General features: G+C 48.1%; 1 protein-coding gene across 4 annotated transcripts; it reads right to left on the bottom strand.

The window, feature by feature from the left end:
- Positions 1 to 1,193: 1,193 nt before the first annotated feature.
- pik3r1 (phosphoinositide-3-kinase, regulatory subunit 1 (alpha)) lies at positions 1,194 to 18,873 on the bottom strand. Of its 4 annotated transcripts, none has more exons than XM_078956012.1 (15): positions 18,744 to 18,873; positions 14,836 to 15,412; positions 8,429 to 8,521; positions 8,275 to 8,349; positions 8,022 to 8,153; positions 7,235 to 7,436; positions 7,066 to 7,148; positions 4,656 to 4,857; positions 4,394 to 4,574; positions 4,200 to 4,325; positions 3,982 to 4,124; positions 3,720 to 3,896; positions 3,564 to 3,638; positions 3,318 to 3,488; positions 1,194 to 3,239 (listed from the first exon to the last, which is right to left on the bottom strand). In XM_078956012.1, the coding sequence occupies exons 2-15, from the start codon at positions 15,170 to 15,172 to the stop codon at positions 3,050 to 3,052; spliced, it is 2,187 nt and encodes a 728-aa protein (XP_078812138.1). In that variant the 5' UTR covers positions 15,173 to 15,412; positions 18,744 to 18,873; the 3' UTR covers positions 1,194 to 3,049. The 4 variants fall into 4 exon arrangements, with proteins under 4 accessions (XP_078812138.1, XP_023816922.1, XP_078812139.1 ...); XM_023961154.2 differs by lacking the exon at positions 18,744 to 18,873 and adding an exon at positions 16,232 to 16,701; XM_078956013.1 differs by lacking the exons at positions 7,066 to 7,148; positions 7,235 to 7,436; positions 8,022 to 8,153; ... (2 more) ...; positions 14,836 to 15,412; positions 18,744 to 18,873 and adding an exon at positions 5,871 to 6,312.
- Positions 18,874 to 18,917: the final 44 nt, after the last annotated feature.

Raw genomic sequence — 18,917 nt, 5'->3', positions numbered from 1 at the left:
CAATGGGGTTCAGCTATGGGCCGAATAAGGGAAATGGGAGGGGCGGAGCGGTAGGAGCGAATATAAAGTTGGGAGAAGCGCTCTCTTCTCGGCGGGAGAGATTCAGGAGTTGCTGAATGAATTGTTCGGCGTTTGTTGCGGTCTGCAGTAATCGGAATAAAGAACTTTAAAAGAGGTTAAGTCTCCGTGCCTCAGTGTGGGGAAGGGACACTACATTATTGTATGGCTCTTTCGAAATTACATTTCAAAATATGTGGCATTTATGGCTCTCTTGGCCAAAAAGGTTCCCGACCCCTGAACTAAAGAGTTAATGTTGTGATTAAGATGATGCAACTGAAATGAAAGTTATTTTCAAGTATTATCATCAGAACATACCTCACTGCCAATTATGAGCAAAAATGGTAACTTCTGAAGACAAACTGAGCAGCTTTTGCTCACCAAAGTCATGAAAAGCGGAAGAACAAAAACCTGATAGCAGAACGTGTCACAGCAGTGGAAGCCTGTCATGAGTTATCAGGAGAAATGTCCCAATCATGTGAAAGCAGTGATGACCTTTGACTCAACATTGTGACTGATAAAAAAAAAACAAATCTACCACAAGCAGACAGAAGTTTGGGAGGTTATTTTAAGCTTTGTTAGAGCTCTTGCTTTAATATTTGTGCGGTGGAGTGGAGCATGACCTCGACATCATTTCTCTGGTGGTTCTCGATGTGTCAGATTCTCATTTCTGTCTGCATATACTTTCATACATCGTCACCCTTGAGGGTTTAGCCACAATGACATTTGAGAGAGAATGACTTGCATAAAATTTCACATTTCCAGTTCAAACTAGGTACAGAAAAATTCCTGGAAACTCCGAAACTTGTTTGGGAGAAGATCCCCCTTTCATGTGGACTTCCCTGAGGTTTTTTCCTTTTTTTCCCTCCGTAGTCCGTTTTGTTTTTTAAGAGTTTTCTCTTAACAAGGAGGCGGGTCTACGGGCAGGGATGCCCAATTTAGTTTACCAACTACCCATTATATTTTGTGACTGATTTCTACACCTACTGGCATGAAGCCCATTGAGACTACTATTGTTGTAATATTGGTCTACATAAATAAAACGGAACTGAATTTACAGAGTGTTAAACTGCAGGGGAAAACCCCCTATTCAACAGAGTGTCGAGTTCAGCAAATAATTAACCGACGACTTGAAATTCATAAAAACAAGTGTTTTATTTCATGTTTAACAAAGCCCAATACAGATCTGAAGCCAAACAGGGGAAAATTGTCTGATTTCAATCCAACCATGGGTGTGGGGGGGGTAGGGGGTCACCATATAAAAAAAAACAAAAACAGAAGTTCAAATTTAAAAAAAGATGGTGCACGTCATCTGAGAACTTCAAAACCACAATGTTTGTGCCAGCAGCTGTCGGGGTTAAGTGCCGGTTAGTTTACTGCTGTTCTGAATTTGGAGACATCTGATCAAGAAAAACAAAAAAAAAGACACTTTTGAACGTTGGGTGTGATTTTGATCGTTTCAAAAACACTTTTGTACCGTCATGTCAGGTGAACCGAGCTAATACTGAGGTGCGTGCTGCACGGCGGCCAGCCTCGTCACGCGCTCAGTGAAAACAAGCAGCTGAAGTCTTCTACAACTCTTCCGTCACAGATTTCACTTTGGCCGTGCCCGCCGCGCAGAAGAACCCAAAATATACGTCTGATCTTGGTCGCCTTTTTTTCCCTCCTCGTATCGCGTGGAAAAACGCCCGTTTAAAAAAATATACACGTTCAGTGGTTTCTGACACTTAATTACAGCTAAACTAAAAAAAATTTAAAAAAAAAAAAGCTGTCGAAGGAAACGAGTCGAGCCGTGGCAACCTGCGTTTAATTGAAATTTCTCATTTCGAAATGAGAAATCGCTTTCTGAAATGAGCTGATCCACCCATGTAAACAGTGATTTTCTGATACAGAAAAATACTAAGTGTAAAATGTAAAGTGAGCTTATCTCTCTTATGGGAACATTATATATTTTCTTTATAACAAAATAAATCTATACTGCTGTTTTGGTGGTGATATGGGTCGTACGATCCCATCAGGCCGTTTTGAGCGCTTTTAACTCACGACTGCATGTTCGGAAAAAAAAAAAAAAAAAAAAGAAAACTTGTGACCGAAGCAGCTCAAACGCCTGAGAGGGACTTTAGTTTGAAGGAAAAAAAAACCTAATAAAACGCTCACATCTTCCACCATAGGAGCTGTTAAAGTCATTTATAATAAAGTTTATGCTCTCTTTTAAAAATTATATGCATTTCTTTTAACTGTATCTTGGCATTTTCAACAAAATATCCTCCTGGATCCTTAAACAGGAACAGATTTTCAAGCAAAAACGAAGCTTATATCGTGTTGCAACAGTAAAAATGGAGAAAGACTTGCATAGCAGATCAGAATAAAACTAAAACAGGAGCTGATCCTTTTTTTTTTTTTTTTGGTACTTTGATTCACGAGTTTGCACAATTTGATTTATGTACACAAGTCCATTCATAGTTCGACTTGCCAGCAGATCCGAGTTTGTTTCTGCAAGTCCAACCGGCGAGGCGTGGGTCGAGTCCTTTCTGCTCCTTGTTTCCAAACACAAAATAAAGTTTGTCTTTTTCAAAGTGCCGTTTTGCTACATTTGTCAGCTGATCCATGGTCTGCTACTGAACAGTCAACACAAGCCCCTCCCCCACACTCTCCTGATTGGAAGAGTTTTGGTCACGTGGGCAGTCGTACAAAGAAAAACACGCAGATGAGGAAGTCGTGGCCGGTGCGAAGAGTCCTTCCGGTTCCGGCTGGTAAAGCTCTGGAAAAGAACAAGCACTGGAAGGAAAAAGGCCTCAAATGTTCTCCGCTCGCCCGCCCGCTCGGGGAGGGGTGGAGCTCAGCAGTCGGCTGGATTCTGTGCTCCCAACGGAAAACGAGAACGAAAAGAAACAGGAGATCTACATTCAGGCTTGTGTCTCTGAAATGGTTCAGGCATCCAAATCCGGCGAGGCCGTGCATCTTTGCGTCCGTAAGAAGGCGTCCGGGGTCCTCACCGCCGCTGGTGGGTGAAGACGGGGTACGCTAGCGTCACATTCAGAGAGTCATTGTGCTGGACCAGCGACGTGTGCTGGTAGTGAAGTACGAGTTCTTTTAGCGAGCTGTACAGGTTGTAGGGCTCCGCGAAGCCGTAGCCGGAGGGCGTCTTGTTGATGACGCAGTGCTTCACCTCGCCGTCCACCCTGCAAAGAGAGGACAACCATCAACCGCTGCTCGCGCTCAGAGCGTGTGGAGAAACGGCGCGCGGCCGTGACACGTACATCACGCTGCATGCGTAGCATCCCGGCTTGCTGCTTTCCCGAACCAGGAATGTGCCGTCTCTCTTTCCCTGAAGGAGGCCCTCAGCCTCCAGCCGGTCGATCTTCTCCAGCTTCCAGGTGCGCTCGTCGTGATGAGGGAGGTCTTCGTCGTCCTCCACCATCGAGTATTGACTGAGGAGAAGAGCGGCGGGCGTCAGCTGAAAACATCAAAGCGCCAGGACACTTTTTGAGGCCTGGAAAACTTACTCCTCTGTGTTCTCGTTCTTGATTCCCAGCCACTCGTTCAGCTTCTTTTGCCGCACTCCTTTCTGTGTCAGCCACCTGCAGACGGGGAGCAGATGGGGGTTAGAGATGGTGCAGCCGTGGTAGCTGTGGTGGCGGCGGCGGCGGGACGGTACTCACGTGAGGTACTGGTCTCTGGTCTTGCGGAGCTGGATGAGGTCCGGCTTGATGCTGTTCATCCTCTTGTCGATCTCTCTGTAGTCGGCCGCCTGCTTCCTCAGGTCCTCCTCCAGTCTGCGCTTGCTGTCCACGATTTCACTGATTCTAGACTTTAACTTCTCGTAGTTTCCCATGATCCTGAAAATATATATATTTTAAAAAAAAAGTTAAGTGATTGTTTTGGCCATCAAATGTTTTTCAGGTTTTCCGCCCGGCGTCTCACCTCTGGATCTCCTTCTCGTTTCCTTCTTTCCTGAACCTCTCGATGTAGTCTTTGCTGTACCGCTCCTGCGTTTGGCACTGCTCCTCGAATATCTTTATGGTTTCGTTGAAAGCTTCTATGGCTGTGCGCTTCATTTGGATCTCCTGCAGGCAGAGGCGGGGTTTTAGTGGCGTGCAAAAGGGTCAGAACCGGCCTCGGCAGGTGAGCGAGCTCCTCACCTGTGACGTCCTGGTGTACTCCTCGTACAGACGGTCGTATTCCTTGTTCTTCTCCTGGTATTGCTGGTGGTATTCGCAGAGCTTCCTCCCCACGGCCTCGATGTTGTCCTCCTTCACCACCTGGTCCTGAGGACAGAATCTGCGTCAGGACGCGGTTGCGGCTGGCCTGACGGCGCTTTGGGACAGAGCCTCACCTGCTGTTGCTTGGAGACGGGGTAGAGCAGCTTCACGTCCAGCTTGGGGTTGTACTGAGCCAGAGATTCGTTGCGATAGTGGTTGATGAGCTCCACCACGGAGCTGAAGGTCAGCGGGTCGGAGAAGCCGTACTTCCCGTCCCGGTGGAATATCTTGATAAGCTTGTTGTTTCCTCCTTTCCTAAAAGCAAAGCAGGGAGTTAAACGGACAGCAGCAGGAAGGAGGCTTTCACTGTGTGTGTGTGTGTGGGGGGCAGCTCACCTCAGAGTCAGCGTGTAGTCGCCGTGCATTTTCGTGGAGGCGTCTCGCACCAGAAACGTACCGTCCGCAGTGTCCCTCAGCTTCTCGTTGACCTCCTCCCTGGAGATCTCCCCCCAGTACCACTCTGCGTCCTGCAGAGCCATATTGTTGTTCATTCCGTTGTTAATCACAGCCGCGGGCTTCGGGGGCTTCGGAGGCAGAGCTGCAGGGACAAAACGCGCCCAGGGTTACATTTAAAAGGGGGGGGGGGGGGGAATCTCATTCAGGAGGTGTCTGGAGCAGCCCAGGAGGAAAATCAAAAGAGCTTTCATGCAGGATTCTGTTCTCTGGATTCAGGATCAATGAACCAATAAGAGCGGAGCCAACGGTCACAGGGAGGCTAGCGGCGGCGGCGCCAAGTCAGCCGGTCTTTTTAGCCCACAAATCTGCACTGCTGCTGCGTTCACGAAAAAACCCCCACAGACGCGTCCGCTGGTCCGTGACAGCGCCGTGACAGGAGCCAGGGGACGGCCGCGCAGCACAAACCCACTTGCCCGCCCGCAGCCTGCTCGGTAACGCGTTGCATCACTCACCGCAGCCAATCACAGTGTGGGGGTCTGTCACCGACCGGTCCTGCATCGCTCGCAACTCCTCAACCTAAACCCTGAAGCGTCTCCCTCCTCTCTCTTGCGCTCCTCCTCCTCTGCTGAGCTGCTCTCCTGCTCTGCCCCTCCCTCCCAGCGCGTGTCGTGGCTCCTCCCACTGCTGGCAGCGCAGGCAGAGCGGGCTGTGCTGCAGCAGCACGTACGCAGCTCCATTGTAAAGCCTGGCCCGGTCAGCAGCACCCACATCTCCAAAATATGCCTGTAATCCTGCAGCATGACACTCGGCGGGACACAGATAGCCCGCTTGATTACCTCGGGGGTGGGGTGGGGGGGGGTGAAAATAGAAACTCTTCCTAGAAGTGAATTAAAGCTTCAGTGAAAGCTGATCAACCAGGGATCTAGCCCGATCAAGAGATCGTCGCAAAACAGGTTATGAAAGGTTTTTTTTTACATCCGAGTCAGAACTTTTGGACTGAGAGGTTAATCCCAGAGCGGAGAGCACGTCTGAACGCAGCCCCAAAGATTTCCCCGAGAGCCTGGAGCCGTATGAGGACAGAAAACTGCTCTAGTTTGGGTTTTTCTGATGCTCTGGTTTCAGCCTAAAGTGGAAACAAACAGCCATCAGACTTACTCTGAGAGCTGAGCATGTTTGCCTGAATCCGTCTGCTCTTCGAAGCGTCTCCGGTATTCCCAAAAGCCGCAGTAAATCCAACAGAGCTGCATTCAAGTCCTCCGCTCCATTTCATGCTTCAGGCCTGGCTCTTCGGTTCCTAAAAGCTCCCGGACTTGTGCGCTTCCTTCAGAAGTCCTGGAGGGCAATCCGCTCGGCGTGACACAGGAGCGACCGGTCTCGACTCCAGACTGACGGGCTCACTTCCTGCTGCGAGCGCTCAAGTCTCCCTGTCTGCTCACGTGGAGGCGCGCAGTTAATGATTAGCTGCTCCGCCGCAGCCTGTTCTGAACACCAGCTGCGTTTGTGCACGCCCCCCCCCAGTCCGCCACTCCCCCACTCTCTGTTTGTAAAGGAGGGGGGAGAGATTCGGTCTTATGATTAACTTGCAAAGTTTCAAATATTTGCTGACTGAGCACATTGAGGGGGGGCAGGAGTTGTGGATATCCAGTGGTTTGGGGGCTGGGAGGCTGGAGCAGGCCTCAGTTAACAAGAAGAGCTCTGTGGCGCAGCGGGCCAACTTTCCAGCCAACCAAATCTAAGTGGGCCTTTTGTCGCTTTCTTAAAATAGGCAGGCAGTAACTGGGAGGAGGCGCACGCACGTGCACGCACGCACAAACACGTGCACAGATACAAGACAAAGCAAAGTCCTCTGCTCATAATGTTGAGCCCAGATCTGCGTACGTCACCCATCCTGGAGCCACAGCTCCCACCTTTACTCTGCACATCCAAATGACTGACAGCTGCTCCATAAATAGTCCAAACCGCCAAAAGAAAAAACGCTCTGGCACACACACACACAAACACACACACAACGGCTCCGTCCGAGCGACACACAAATCTGTCCTCCAGGTTGGACAAATCTCCTGAAGCAGAAGATCAGCAGCTCTGATTCCATCTCGCTGAATCTACAAACCTCCAGTTTTGGAAAAGTGAATCAGAAACCTTCATCTGCATGTGCTGCTCTACTTCAGCTGCAGTGGTTGAACGTCCCACCTCTTCACCGCTTTGTTGCTATTTCTGACTCCGCCGTCCGTCTGCCTGCCTGTCTGTCTGTCTGTCTGTGCGGTGCTTTAGCCCTGGCAGGGCGTGCATCCCATAGTAAATCCTCCGAAGCAACAACGGCTAAAGGCGGACATGCAGGAAGCAGACTCACCTGGAGCGGCTCGACTCTCGCTCCACTCGGTGGTCACCAGAACCTCAATGATCTTGATGTAGGCGTCCAGGCTGGGTTCACAGCTGCCAGGACGAGGAAACACGCTTACAGTCAGAGCCTGAAACAGCCCCCCCCCACGCACATGTCTGCGTTAGTCAAAGCTGCTCACCCGACGGACTGCTGTCTGAAGAAGACGGGGCTGAAGATCTCCCCCAGCGTTCTGGGGCTCAGCAGGTTCTTGGAGCCGCTCTGGCACACTCTAGCAAAGTGCCTGAGCAGGCAGTGCAGGGCCAGCCAGTACTGGTGGGGCAGGCTGGGGGTGCTGGCCACGCGGCGCAGCAGCTGGGCGCATTCTTCAGGGTTCGCCACCTCTGGTGAGGGGAAAAAGGTAGAGCGGTGGAAGGGTCAGAGGAAGAAACAGACTGAGCCCTTTTTTTTTTTGTTTTTTTTCCGGCTGAGAGGCACAAAGCGGTGTGGAAAAACGCGTCATGTGCAGCAAAGTCTTGCAAACCGCACAGACACACCGTGTCTGACTGAGCGTACAGCACGCTGGCAGGTGATTGGCTGCTCAGAGATGCTGAAGATAAACCCTCAAGCTTGTTTTAGTTCCTATTAACCACAGATATCCTGTTTCTGGCCGTGTGACACAAAAACTGTAGAGCTGCAGCAGAGGCTGCGGTTAGAACTCTCTGTGCCTGCAAGATGCAGCACCAGAACGGATGGGGGGGGCAAGCAAAGACAAAATGTGCTTCAGTCTGCTGCTTTTTTTTTTTTTAAGTTTTATACTACACTAGGGGAAAAAAGCTTTAACGTGAGAGTCGGCTTTGAGAAGCAAAGCTGCACTCCTGTGGTTTTGTCTTCAAAGTCGGGTGTGTTCAGCAGGCGGCCGCGTTACGTCAGCACTTCTGTGGAGACGGCAGAGCAGAACTGGGGTCAGCGTGCGTCACGGCTCCCACCTTTGGCCGTGTGGACCATCTGGACTTGTAGTGCCGGGTGGACGACGGGCTGGGGAAGGTCCAGCAGGTACCGGCGCAGGCCGTCGCACAAGACCGGCAGATCCAGCTGATCCAGGTCTGCGGATGGAGGATCTGCAGCACGGGTTCTGAGGTTAGCGGCTGGTTCTGGTGCATCAAACGGCACACAAAGCATCTGGAACAACACTGAGCCCTGGCGCTGTCGGAGGCGGTCGGGGAGGAAGATGGAGCTCACCTGACTCAAAGTACTGCCTGACCTCCAGTCCGGCTCCTGCAGTGAAGGTTCGGTACAGGGTGGGGTTCTCCAGCCCTGCAGACAGTATAACAGAGGTCAGGGAATGAAAGGAAAAGAGGTGGGGGGCGAAGAGAGGGAATTCAGGTGAGCTCACCTTTCTTCTCTATGGCTTCCAGCAGCCTGGTCAGCATGGGTGGAGCGGTGTCCGGGAGGGAAAACTGCTCTGTCAGGTCCGGCAAACAGGAGCCTGGAGGGAATTGGGTAAAAAAAAAGTTTCCTTAAGTCCCACTCTGATCATCTTTGAATCCATTTTCAAAGCGTTCCCAGTGGTACTTAATTACGACTTGCTGTTTTTACCCAACATAAAAATACTTTACTACCTGGTAGCTTACAGCCCCTCCCACCCCCAACCTAACATAACAGGTGCAACAAAAATGGCGAGCAAGATCGGCGCGGACGAGGACAAGGAAGATGTACACGAATCCATGTGTCTGCGAGGGAAGGCCTCAGAATGGAACAGTATTTTCTACGTCATCATTAAGCTCCTTTGGTTTTACATGTCGTCCATCGTCAGAAAAATGCACATATTAGAAACACTAAAACCCATTTTTCATCAGAGCGGATCTTTGCAGAAGATCGATGTTTAAGCTTCGCTCTCTGCAGAAAGAACCGATCTTTAAGGAAACACCTGACTGAACCGTAAAAGCACAGCAGAACTTTGTCTTCAGGCTCAAACCCCAAACTCGACTTTTTAGAAGGGGAACTCAGAGTGAAACCATGAGGTTGTTTCAGGTACTTTCCTTCTGTTGTGTGAGGAGCTGGTGAACAGAACTCTAATGTGACCTGAATCAGCAGAGACGAGGAGATGTTTGACAAACAGCCTTCAAAGGAAGCAGGTAAACGACCAAGGAAACCACTTTTAAAGCAGAGTATTTACAAAAGCCTGATTCAAGTGGGAGGCACTGGCTTCTAAAGTTAGGGTTTGGAAGGCCAAGAAACTCAGCAAATATCCTGTGACACCAGGGAAGCCAGGCTCCAGGACTTTTTACTCCATTTTCCCCCTCAGAACTCTGCGCCCAGGTGTGGACATGAAAGGAGCTGGCGAGGGTTTTATTTGAAAAGGTGGATTTTGGAGAATGTTTTTTTTTTTACTGAAAGGCCCGACTGTTCAACGCAGACACAAGATGCTGAGGAAACCATGAAAGGAAAGCTCTCTCTGAACTTTCAGTAGGTTTCCACGCAAGAATGACTTCTGAATCACAGAAAAACAGAATCCAGCAGGCTAAAGAAGAAGCTCCTTATCCCCCAGTCGCCTCAGAACCGGGCTCGCCAAAGCCCAGAACACGCAGAGCCGCTGTTGGACATTTGCTCATCTGGAGGACGTTACTGGAAATGCCAGGCTGGGGGGGGGGCTGGATTCTCAGAACCAACTAACTTTGAGATGGAAAAGGGTTCCTTAAATAGAGGTGGGGACAAGGAGCGGATGCCATTGCACACCTTGAAAGTGCAAGCGTTCTTTGAGACAAGACATCCGACACGACCCGTTCTGTGGCCGGCCACTCTTCTGAGAAACTCCCTTCACAGCCAGGAGTGACGTGAAACTCGACCTGGGATTACACAACGGCATAAGACATGTGGCCCCCTCTTTATCGTGGAATCACACCTTGAAAACACGTTTGAAACTTTCCCCAAATGGAGACAAACCCTTCATTTGCAGCGCTTCCACGCGGCGGCGGCGGCGGCGGCGGCGGCTGCTTTGAGATACGTTTGCTTCTCGGTACTGTCAACAATGTGACGGCTCTGATGTTGCTGGAATTGTATCGAGTGTCAGAAGAGACACGGCAGAAATGTTTGGAGATGATTTCGAGGATGCTTTGGTGCGATATCGAATGATCACCCTACTGGCCACAACGTGAAACTACAGCAACACTAAAAGAAGAATCTACAATAAGCTGCAACCCAACCGATTTCCCAGCATTCTCTTGTGACGGTTTCAACAAAAAGTCTAGTGGAACCACAAACAGCCACTTTAAAAACATGTTTTATTCAAGTCTTGATTTGCAAATCAAGACTTTTCAAAGCGCGCTGGTTTCTGTGGCAACCCGTGAAAGGAGAGTAAGGCAGAGGGGGCCCCTCAAGACGGGCCTCAACATGTCTGCATGTTTGGCAGACGTCACGAGATCCTCAAGTACCTCAGCCAGTCAGTCAGAAAAACCGCAGGTGGAGGAGGAAGTGGATGCAGCTGCTGTTGGGACCGCCGCGGCGTGGGACACGGTCTCGTCAGCTCACATGGTCCGTCTGAACCCGACGAACTGCAGACTGCGGGCAGGACCGAGCCGGGGGGCCCCACAGACGCACCAAAGATAGCACCCACTTTGGGTAAATTTAGAAAGGCCGCTCAAGTAACCGGCATTTTCAGGTTATGCCCTTTCTTCTCGTCTGGAGGAAGGAACCCCCACAACAAAAACACACAACTAAGACGTGCATCAAAGCTGCAGAGGTGGGTGCTGCCTTTGCACAGACTAAGAGACATGCCCGGACCTTTTTGTCAGGCAATGAGTGATGAGAAAGGGCGGGCGGTGGCGCCTCCTGCTGGCCGGAAAACACAGCGCAGGGGAGAAGCAGCAGCCAATGAGAGGACTGTTGCTAGAGCCCAAACATTTAACCCTAAATATGGCTATCACGACATAAAAGCACCATTTCCTGATGATCAATATCTTCAACAGCAAATACAAGATTAAAAAAAGCAAACCTTTAATAAAGACACTATCAGATGTTCAGCCTTTTATAAGCATGACATTCCTTCCAACAAACAGACTGTAAAAAGAAGCTGGATTTTCTTACACAGGTTCTCTTGTGTCATAAAAAGGCTACTAAAAACGGCTCGTTCTGCGGAGGAATAATATATATATAATATATAATGCTAGAACTGTATATGATGTAACGCCACACCGCTCAAACACAACGCATCTCTCAATAAATCACATTTTTCAAATTCCTCCTGGGCCTCCCTGACATCCGTCTCTTATCTCACCCTCATCTCATGGCGTTTCATTTCTCTTCTCTTTCGCAGACGCGCCTCACCTCCAGTAAAGCAGATTTGCCGATTCAGACGTCAGTGTCTGAACATGACCACGCGGCGTTTGGCCTCCATGCTCCGTGTTTGTGTGTAAACAACACCAGCAGTTTATGTCAGCAAACCTCAAAGGGATCTTTTTTTTTGCTGCCTGCTCACCATTTTCCACCATTATCTCACTTAATTCCTCTGTTTCGGTAAATATAAATTCAAGTTTTGGTTTTAAACTTCACCTGCTATTTAGCTCAGCGATATAATGACAGGAGTTTTCCCAGCAGCTCTGCAGAGACTCCTGCTAATGCTGCAATAACAACCCCCCTTGTGTTCAGGCGTGATCCCCCCTCCCCGGAAACAAACGCAGTGATAATGAAAGGATGACACGCACGTTGCATGAACGCTCCGCCTCATGGATGCAGAACGGGAACGTGGAATCCACAAAAAAACCCCAGCAACAAAGTTTCCAGCCCAGAGAGAAGAACCGCCTCCCCGGGCTGGGAAACGTGTCCGGCGTGTTCGTGGATTCAGAAAGTTCCCCGGCAACACGAGAGGGGGCGGCGATCGCTGGGGGGGCTATTTAGCCCAACCTTTTATTGTCCCGTTGCATTGTGCGGCGTGTTACTGCAATCAGCACTTAGCACAATACTGATTCATCACAAAGCTACAAATCAGTCCAGCGTGCAGTCTGTGCACACCCCCCCACGCAACGCATTCCTGCCCACAGAGGAGCATCGCGTCGGTGTTTCCACCGTATTGATCCGATGGGCAGATCCGAAGTCACTCCATGCATAATTTATCCGAAAAGTGAAGTCTTAGCAGAAACGGAGGGGAGCGACAGAATGGACGGGGAGAGCGTTCAATAGAGTAGATGTCAGTCGGAGTGCTAAAGAGACCAAGAGAAGGAGAGCTGCATTATCTGATGCTCCAGCTATGTGGAGTCCTCTCCCTGCGCCTCCTCTTCCTCCTTCCAGAAGCAACTTTAAGGCCCCACATTCACGGCACAAGAACGGGAGCATTGCAGACGGGAACAAGCGCTCATTTCTGCCAACATACTCCTCTTTCTTCTCGTTTTGGTAGTCATGAAACTCAACTGCAACTAAAAGTATGAAATGTTTCCTAAAACAAGACTGAGCATGCATTTGCAGGACACTTCAGACTGTTGTGAGTGGAAGACGATTACACAAACACACACAAAAATCCCCCCCAAAAAATAAAATAAAGAAAGAAAGAAAACCAGCAGCTTTAAAGTCACGCTCCAATTATCTTTTCATCTGTTCTAAAAGCGTTCCTGGTGGTCTTCTTGAGATGCCGCCCCTTCCCACTATCCATCTGTTTAGATTATCTCCCACTAGCTTACAGCCCCTCACAACCCCAACCGAATATAACCGCTGCAACAAAAATGGCGAGCAATATCAGAGCTTTCCAGCCGTACGGTTTTTAAAACAGATGCCAACTCAGACGAGGGAAAACGAAGACGTTCACGCATCGGAATAAAGCAGAGCAGGGAGGTTGTGGCATGAACCCCACAAGCTTTGCTCCTGATTTACAACTTTTTGAAAAATGAAATGGTCACAAAAGCAATTTTAAGCTAAATTTTCTTGAAGTTGCGTTAAAAACATAATTTTCAGCGGCGTGGGTCTTAAAACGTGCACATAAACTGTAAGAATTGTGTTCTTTTTGCAGTTCGAAAACCTAATAGTCTTTGAAGTGCGTTTAAAAGGGAGATGTTGGAGATTAAAATTCCCTAAATGTAGCGTTCTTCCCTCTTGGCGAGCCCAAACACATTTCTGTTCTAAGCTCAGAGGCCCGGCGCAGGCAGGAGCAGCGCCGAGAGATAAAAAAAAGGAGCTGGAATGAATCGGAATAGTTTCCCAGCCCTGCCCTTATTCTTTTTCTGCTTCCCTCTCCACATCTGCTGCACTCATGTAACCCCCCACCACCCCGTGCCTCAATTCTCCACCTTCTTTGCCCCCCCTTCGTAGACTGTAGGAACTATCAAAACATTGAAAAAGAAAAAAGAGGAGGAGGAGGAGGAAAAAAAGCTGTGGTGGAAGGAGGAAGGGAGCTGGATCCCTTGGTGGTGGGTAATAAATCACAAACACCCTGGGAGCAACGAGACCCTCTTCAAAGCCCCCCCCCCCCCCCCCCCCCCCCCCCCCCCCCCGACTTCAGCCCCTCCGCCAAGCCCTGAATCCGCTGCACACTATCCTTCACGGCAGCCCTGCCTCGGCCATAACCCCGGGGCCCCTGGCTCCCCACCCATTTCTCAGACCGGGGACACAGAGACTTTTCTTCTCTCTGTGCTACATTCACACTCGCTCCGGGCTCGACGCCGCCGCTCATCTACAGCTGCCCCCCCCCCCCCCCCATCCCCCTCAACAGCCCCCGCTCTGCAAACCGCAGCAAAGAATTTCACAATCGAACCACGGCGGGCAGAAACTAGAAACCTGGCAGCTACAGCTGCTTCTTCACACGCACGGACAGACGGAGCTGGAAGTGCACATCGACGGCGGGCCGAGCGTCTTCTAAAGGCTGGGGGTTTGATTGCTCCTCATAGTTGTGGCCTGACCCACAACTCTGCCGCGGACTTCAAAGGGTCCTCGTTTCCCCGAAACCAGGAGTCACTTGTTGGAGCTGTAACCCCGGCAAAAAAAGCCAAAAACTTTAATCGCACCAACAGCCATCAGGACATAAAACAGATTTATGTTACAGGAACGCTGCATTGGCTTTTAGTTTGGCTCCACACAAAGATAAGGGAAAGAAAATGCTTTGAATCAGCCCAAAATAGCTCCATGTTCCGTGCCCCCAATTATGTGCAATATGCATGGAACGGTATGAGATTTTTATGCAATGATGGCCGTTGCAGGAAACGCTATAGTATCACGCCACTCAACTCATAAAGTGCTTTTCTTGTTGGTTGAGGAGCTGCAGGAGCTGGAAAATGGCGAGAAAGCATGCAGCACGCATTAAATCCCACTGAAACCATCCTCGACAGAAGCAAAGGTTTGTCGGTTTTGTTGCTGGCACATCTGAAACTGTTGGGTTTCAACCAGGAAGAGGTTTTCTGCCGCCTGATAAAAACAGCTCAGGCAGGTTTGTTTTAAAAATATCTCCGGAAACCAGAAAGCTGAAATATTTAGCGCTCGACGCCACCTTCTGCCCTGAATTTCCAACTGTGAAAATGCATAAATGAAAACATGAAATTAGCTTTTACTGCGTCTGGATCAAAGGCCCCCCTCTCGATGCTAATTCGGGAACAACGGTCCCTTTGGATGCTGTTTGAGCAGAAAAACAGATGACATCCACTGGTACCATACGGCCTGTTCTGAGCCCGGGGCACACACCAGCACCATTGTCCTCCGGGACCAAGCTTGGTTTACATTCACTGCAGCTGGACGCCATTAAATCTGCGTCAAATTTATTGACCCAAAAATACAAAATATCAAAAACTAAAACTGCTGTTGGAAGCGGAAAAGTGTCAAACTCACCTTGTTCCGAGTCGGACTCTTCGTCGGTTTTGACGGGGCTGGGAGCCACAGGTAGAGGTCGGACGGGCCTCGGTTTGGGAGTGGGGGGGGAGATCCACTTCCTCCCGATGTACTCGACATATGTCCCCGGGAAGTCCCCCTTTTCCTGAGTGGTTTCATTGAAGCCCGGCAGCCAGCCAATCTTGTTTGGCTGCTGCTCCAGACCATCCGTGTACCCAAGGGCCACTAGAGCTCCTTTGCTTACCAACAATACGTCCCCCTCGTGGAGGTCGATGTCCTCCTCCCTCTCCTTTTTGTAGTCATAAAGCGCTCTGTACTGATATGCTTCGGCGCTCATACTGATCGTTTTGCTTTGAGGCGCTTTCTCAGGCTGGAATCAGCGGCGGTGCTTTTGGCTCCAGGTGCTCATCTGTCAATAACGACTAACCTATAAAAGCCGTTTTATGGAGACGACTGACGTTCTCCCACAGTTCTCGTCTCTTGGCAATAAAGTGCGGCTCTTTTGTCGTATGGCCCCACTGTATGTACCCATCAGTAAATGGCCTGCAGCTGTGATCTTCTGAGTGCTTATCCAGACCTGTAAGATGAGAGGAGAGGGGCCATCTTCAACCAGAGGAACAGACTAAAAAGTACATGCAAAAAAGAAAAAGCCATTTGGGTAAATTTCAAAATAAAAGCTTTTAAAAAAAAGTTACATAAAAAAACGCACATTTTAAAAAATGCAATTAAACAAGCAAAAAGCAATTGAGTTCTATTCAAAAGAGAAAAATAAAGCAAAGCAAGTTTAATAATAAAGTTAAGCTTTTTAAATAACTACCAGCATAAAAATAAAAGTTTGTTTGCTGACCATAACTATTTATTCCAACACTAAATCAACTCTGGGGTACTTTTTCTCAAAGTGACTGCAACAAAAGTAAATAATTCACTGTCCTGCACTTCATTATTATGAGCCACTTACTTTACAGGACCGTGATGATTTACAAAGTTACTGCACGGCCAGTAAACGGCTGCTAGCATGAACTCCTTCCTCCCTCCGCCGGGAATAAATTCGCTTCTGTGCGGGTTAAACCCGCACATTTGTAAGCGTTTTAGTGTGTATAAAGATTAATATTTCATTAAAAAAAAACCTGTCTAAAGTAGTCAGTTTTTAGCTTTAGGGCTGCTACTAGCTAACATGTTCACGAAGCCGTTAGCCGCGTTAGCAAAAAGTACTTCAAAATGAAAGTTTAAACAGATGATGCATTACGTTTTAATCATTTACTTTTAGCGGCTACACACACACACACACACACACACACACACACACACAGAAAAAATCTCCGAGATTTTTTAACATTGCGTTAAAAAAAAGTTTTTTTGCTAGCATAGTTGTCGAGCTGAGGCAGCAGGAACTCACCGAGAGAGACAGGGAGGGAGCACGAAAAACCACGAACGCTTCCAACGACTCTTCCCACAAATCGCCTCCACTTCGTCAAACTTCGTGAAACGATCGATAAAAAGGTCCAAACGGATCCAGCCTCTGCTCGGTTGCAGGGGTAAACTAAAAAAAAAAAATCCTTCGCTCAAGTTTAAATCCGATTTAATGACAAGTACCAAGTGTTACGAAATACAGCCAGACGGCATAACGGCACAGTCTCCCCGTCCCGAACAAATGCTCCCTTCAACGTCGCCCCTTTGGCCGAAGGGGCGAGACAAAGGCGCGCTCTCTGATTGGTCGGGGATCCTGTCAGTCATCCGTGTCACAGATTTGGGCCAATGGCGTTGCTGCAACGCGGCCCACACCCCCTTCCATGTCCTTCTGCATGCAGCATGAAACACCTTTGGAAATTACATAACTTTCTGTGTCAATCCCAAAGGATTCTCCTTGATTTTATCATCAGCATCCTCGAATGAAGATGAGATTACTTTTTACAGCATACAAAGATCGGAAATACACATCTCTCCCCCCGCTTTAAGTATTTGAGAGTGAATCAAACGCCCTGCATTCCTGCATTTCTTTTCATAGTTCACAAAGATGTGCCAACAAAAGCACAAGAATACGTTCAGCTCTGCACGTAAGCTCATTTCAGACCCCGGTTCTCTCCGTTTTCTCTAAGAATCATTACATCCCTTGACTGTCAGAGGCCTGGAATGTTGGAGTTACCATGTGAGGCGCATGGCTGTGATTGTGGGTGGCCTACTTATGGCTGAGAAACCGTGCTGGCTTGCAGAAATCCCCTATACTGTCCTGGCTATGCTAAAAAGAAACTGTAAGCAGCTTTGTGAAGGGCTGGCCCCCATGTAAGAGCTCCTCCACAGACACCAGCGAGCATCGTCTACACCAAAAGAGGAAGAAAAGTTGGGGAACAACAGCAACGGCGGCACGCAAAATATAGGAACTTTAACACAATACTGCGGTTTACTGTCACAGTTGAACAAAAATGGTCTTTAGACAGCATCTCCTGGTTCGGCCCCGACTTCTTCTTTGAGACATGGAGAAGTGCGACACCATAAATAAAACTTTTATTCTCTCCAAGATGCCAGACCTCACAGTTCAGCTGAAAGCTACCAAATCGTCTGCAGCTGATGGAAATGAAAATTTAAACAACCCAGCCGTACAGTATAACACCCCCCCCCCACACACACACACACACAACTCTGCCAGCACTGTTTTACCCCCCCCCCCCTGATTAAATAGATGCTGACCCATCTGCCGTCCTGCACATACCCAAAGTGCTCTCCACACACTGTCTGTGCTCAGACAAAACATTTATTGGACTGGACTTTGCAAATTAAAATGGGGAAATGTTATTCAGAGGGCTCAGCGTCAAAAATAAAACATGAACGCTGGCTGACTCGCTCCTGCGAATACATATTCCAGGGACAGTCGAAATGCATTTGTGCTGTGTGGTTTGAGTGAGGCTGCTTGTTCAATCAAACAGAACTAAAAAAGAAAAAGACTAAACTTAGTAACTGGGCTTTGGTTGAGGAGTTTACATTATTTATTGCATAACTTGAGGTGCAGTGAGATCAATGTTTCTCTTTCTGAGCCGATGCTTTAATGTTGTTGCCTGCTTTTGCAAACCAAGCAAACCAGACTCATTTCAACTAAAGGGTTAAGGATATATTAGAATAAATAAATAGATAAAAATACATCAAACTCGTTGACTCATTGAATTAAGTTACTCGATAATTAGAATATTTTCTGTTGAAATTCTCTGTCTTTGGCAGGGGTGGGGGTGAACCAAACCTCTTTAAAAACTGTCAGTTATTGCAAACAATGAGGGTTTTTATTATTGAGTCGTCTAGAGATGCTTTACAATAGATTCACACAAGAAACAGATTGTTCTTTAAAAAGATAAACATTTTCATATTTAGCAACCAGTCCGCTTTGCCCAGCATAGAATGGGAAGTGTTACAGGCTACACTTGCTAGTTAAACAAATTAAATACAGATTGAATTTTTTCCTGTTTCAGGTTAGCATTCAGGTTGTGCTGTTTCAATCAAGGATGTACAGTTTAGAGGTAATTTGCATTATTGTATGATATTTGCAAAGATAAACTCATCAGAATTGAGGATAAACACACTATTTAAGTTTGTTAGAAGCAAACTTTTAAGAGTTATATCAAAAAGGTTCAGCAGCATTAGCACACAATGGCAAAATAACTCCAAACGCACCCAAGACGTCTTCAGAAAATCCGAACAACCAGGCTCATTTGACCCTAAAAAGATTGAACTTTGTGATTTAACTACAAAAATAAACATGGCCTCATGGGAAAATTGAAGGAGAATCACACTCCAAAGTCAAAATGAACATAAAGTCTCACATTTGACCAAACATTGGAATTATTCTTAAATCTTTTGGACAGATAATTCAAGGGTGAGCAAAGAGGAGCATTTGAAGGGTGTGCCTCCAAATATAGGCCTACCTGTATGATGTATGATAGCGACATGGAGGTGGCAGTATGATGGTGTGAGGACTTGCATCTCATTGAAAAGCTGTGGCATGGCTGTAAGCAGGCAGATCTTGGTGGTGATGCCTGATAATAAAGATGTTTAATTAAGAAAAGGTAAATATTGCTAGTGTTAAAGGGCTTATATCA

This window comes from Oryzias latipes, chromosome 12, assembly GCF_053564925.1.
Source record: "Oryzias latipes strain Hd-rR chromosome 12, Olatipes_Hd-rR_3.1".
NCBI lineage: Eukaryota > Metazoa > Chordata > Actinopteri > Beloniformes > Adrianichthyidae > Oryzias > Oryzias latipes.
Note: the sequence above shows the minus strand (reverse complement) of the source record. Positions and strands in the feature narration are given on the sequence as shown.

What these genes read in the sequence shown, in the direction of transcription:
- pik3r1 (XM_078956012.1), bottom strand. Translation starts at nt 15,172, where the DNA reads ATGAGCGCCGAAGCATATCAGTACAGAGCGCTTTATGACTACAAAAAG. An exon ending in AGAGTCCGACTCGGAACAAG is followed by an intron (nt 8,522 to 14,835) that starts GTGAGTTTGACA and finishes AATTCCCTCCAG; the next exon opens with GCTCCTGTTTGCCGGACCTG. An exon ending in GGAAGCCATAGAGAAGAAAG is followed by an intron (nt 8,350 to 8,428) that starts GTGAGCTCACCT and finishes TACTGTCTGCAG; the next exon opens with GGCTGGAGAACCCCACCCTG.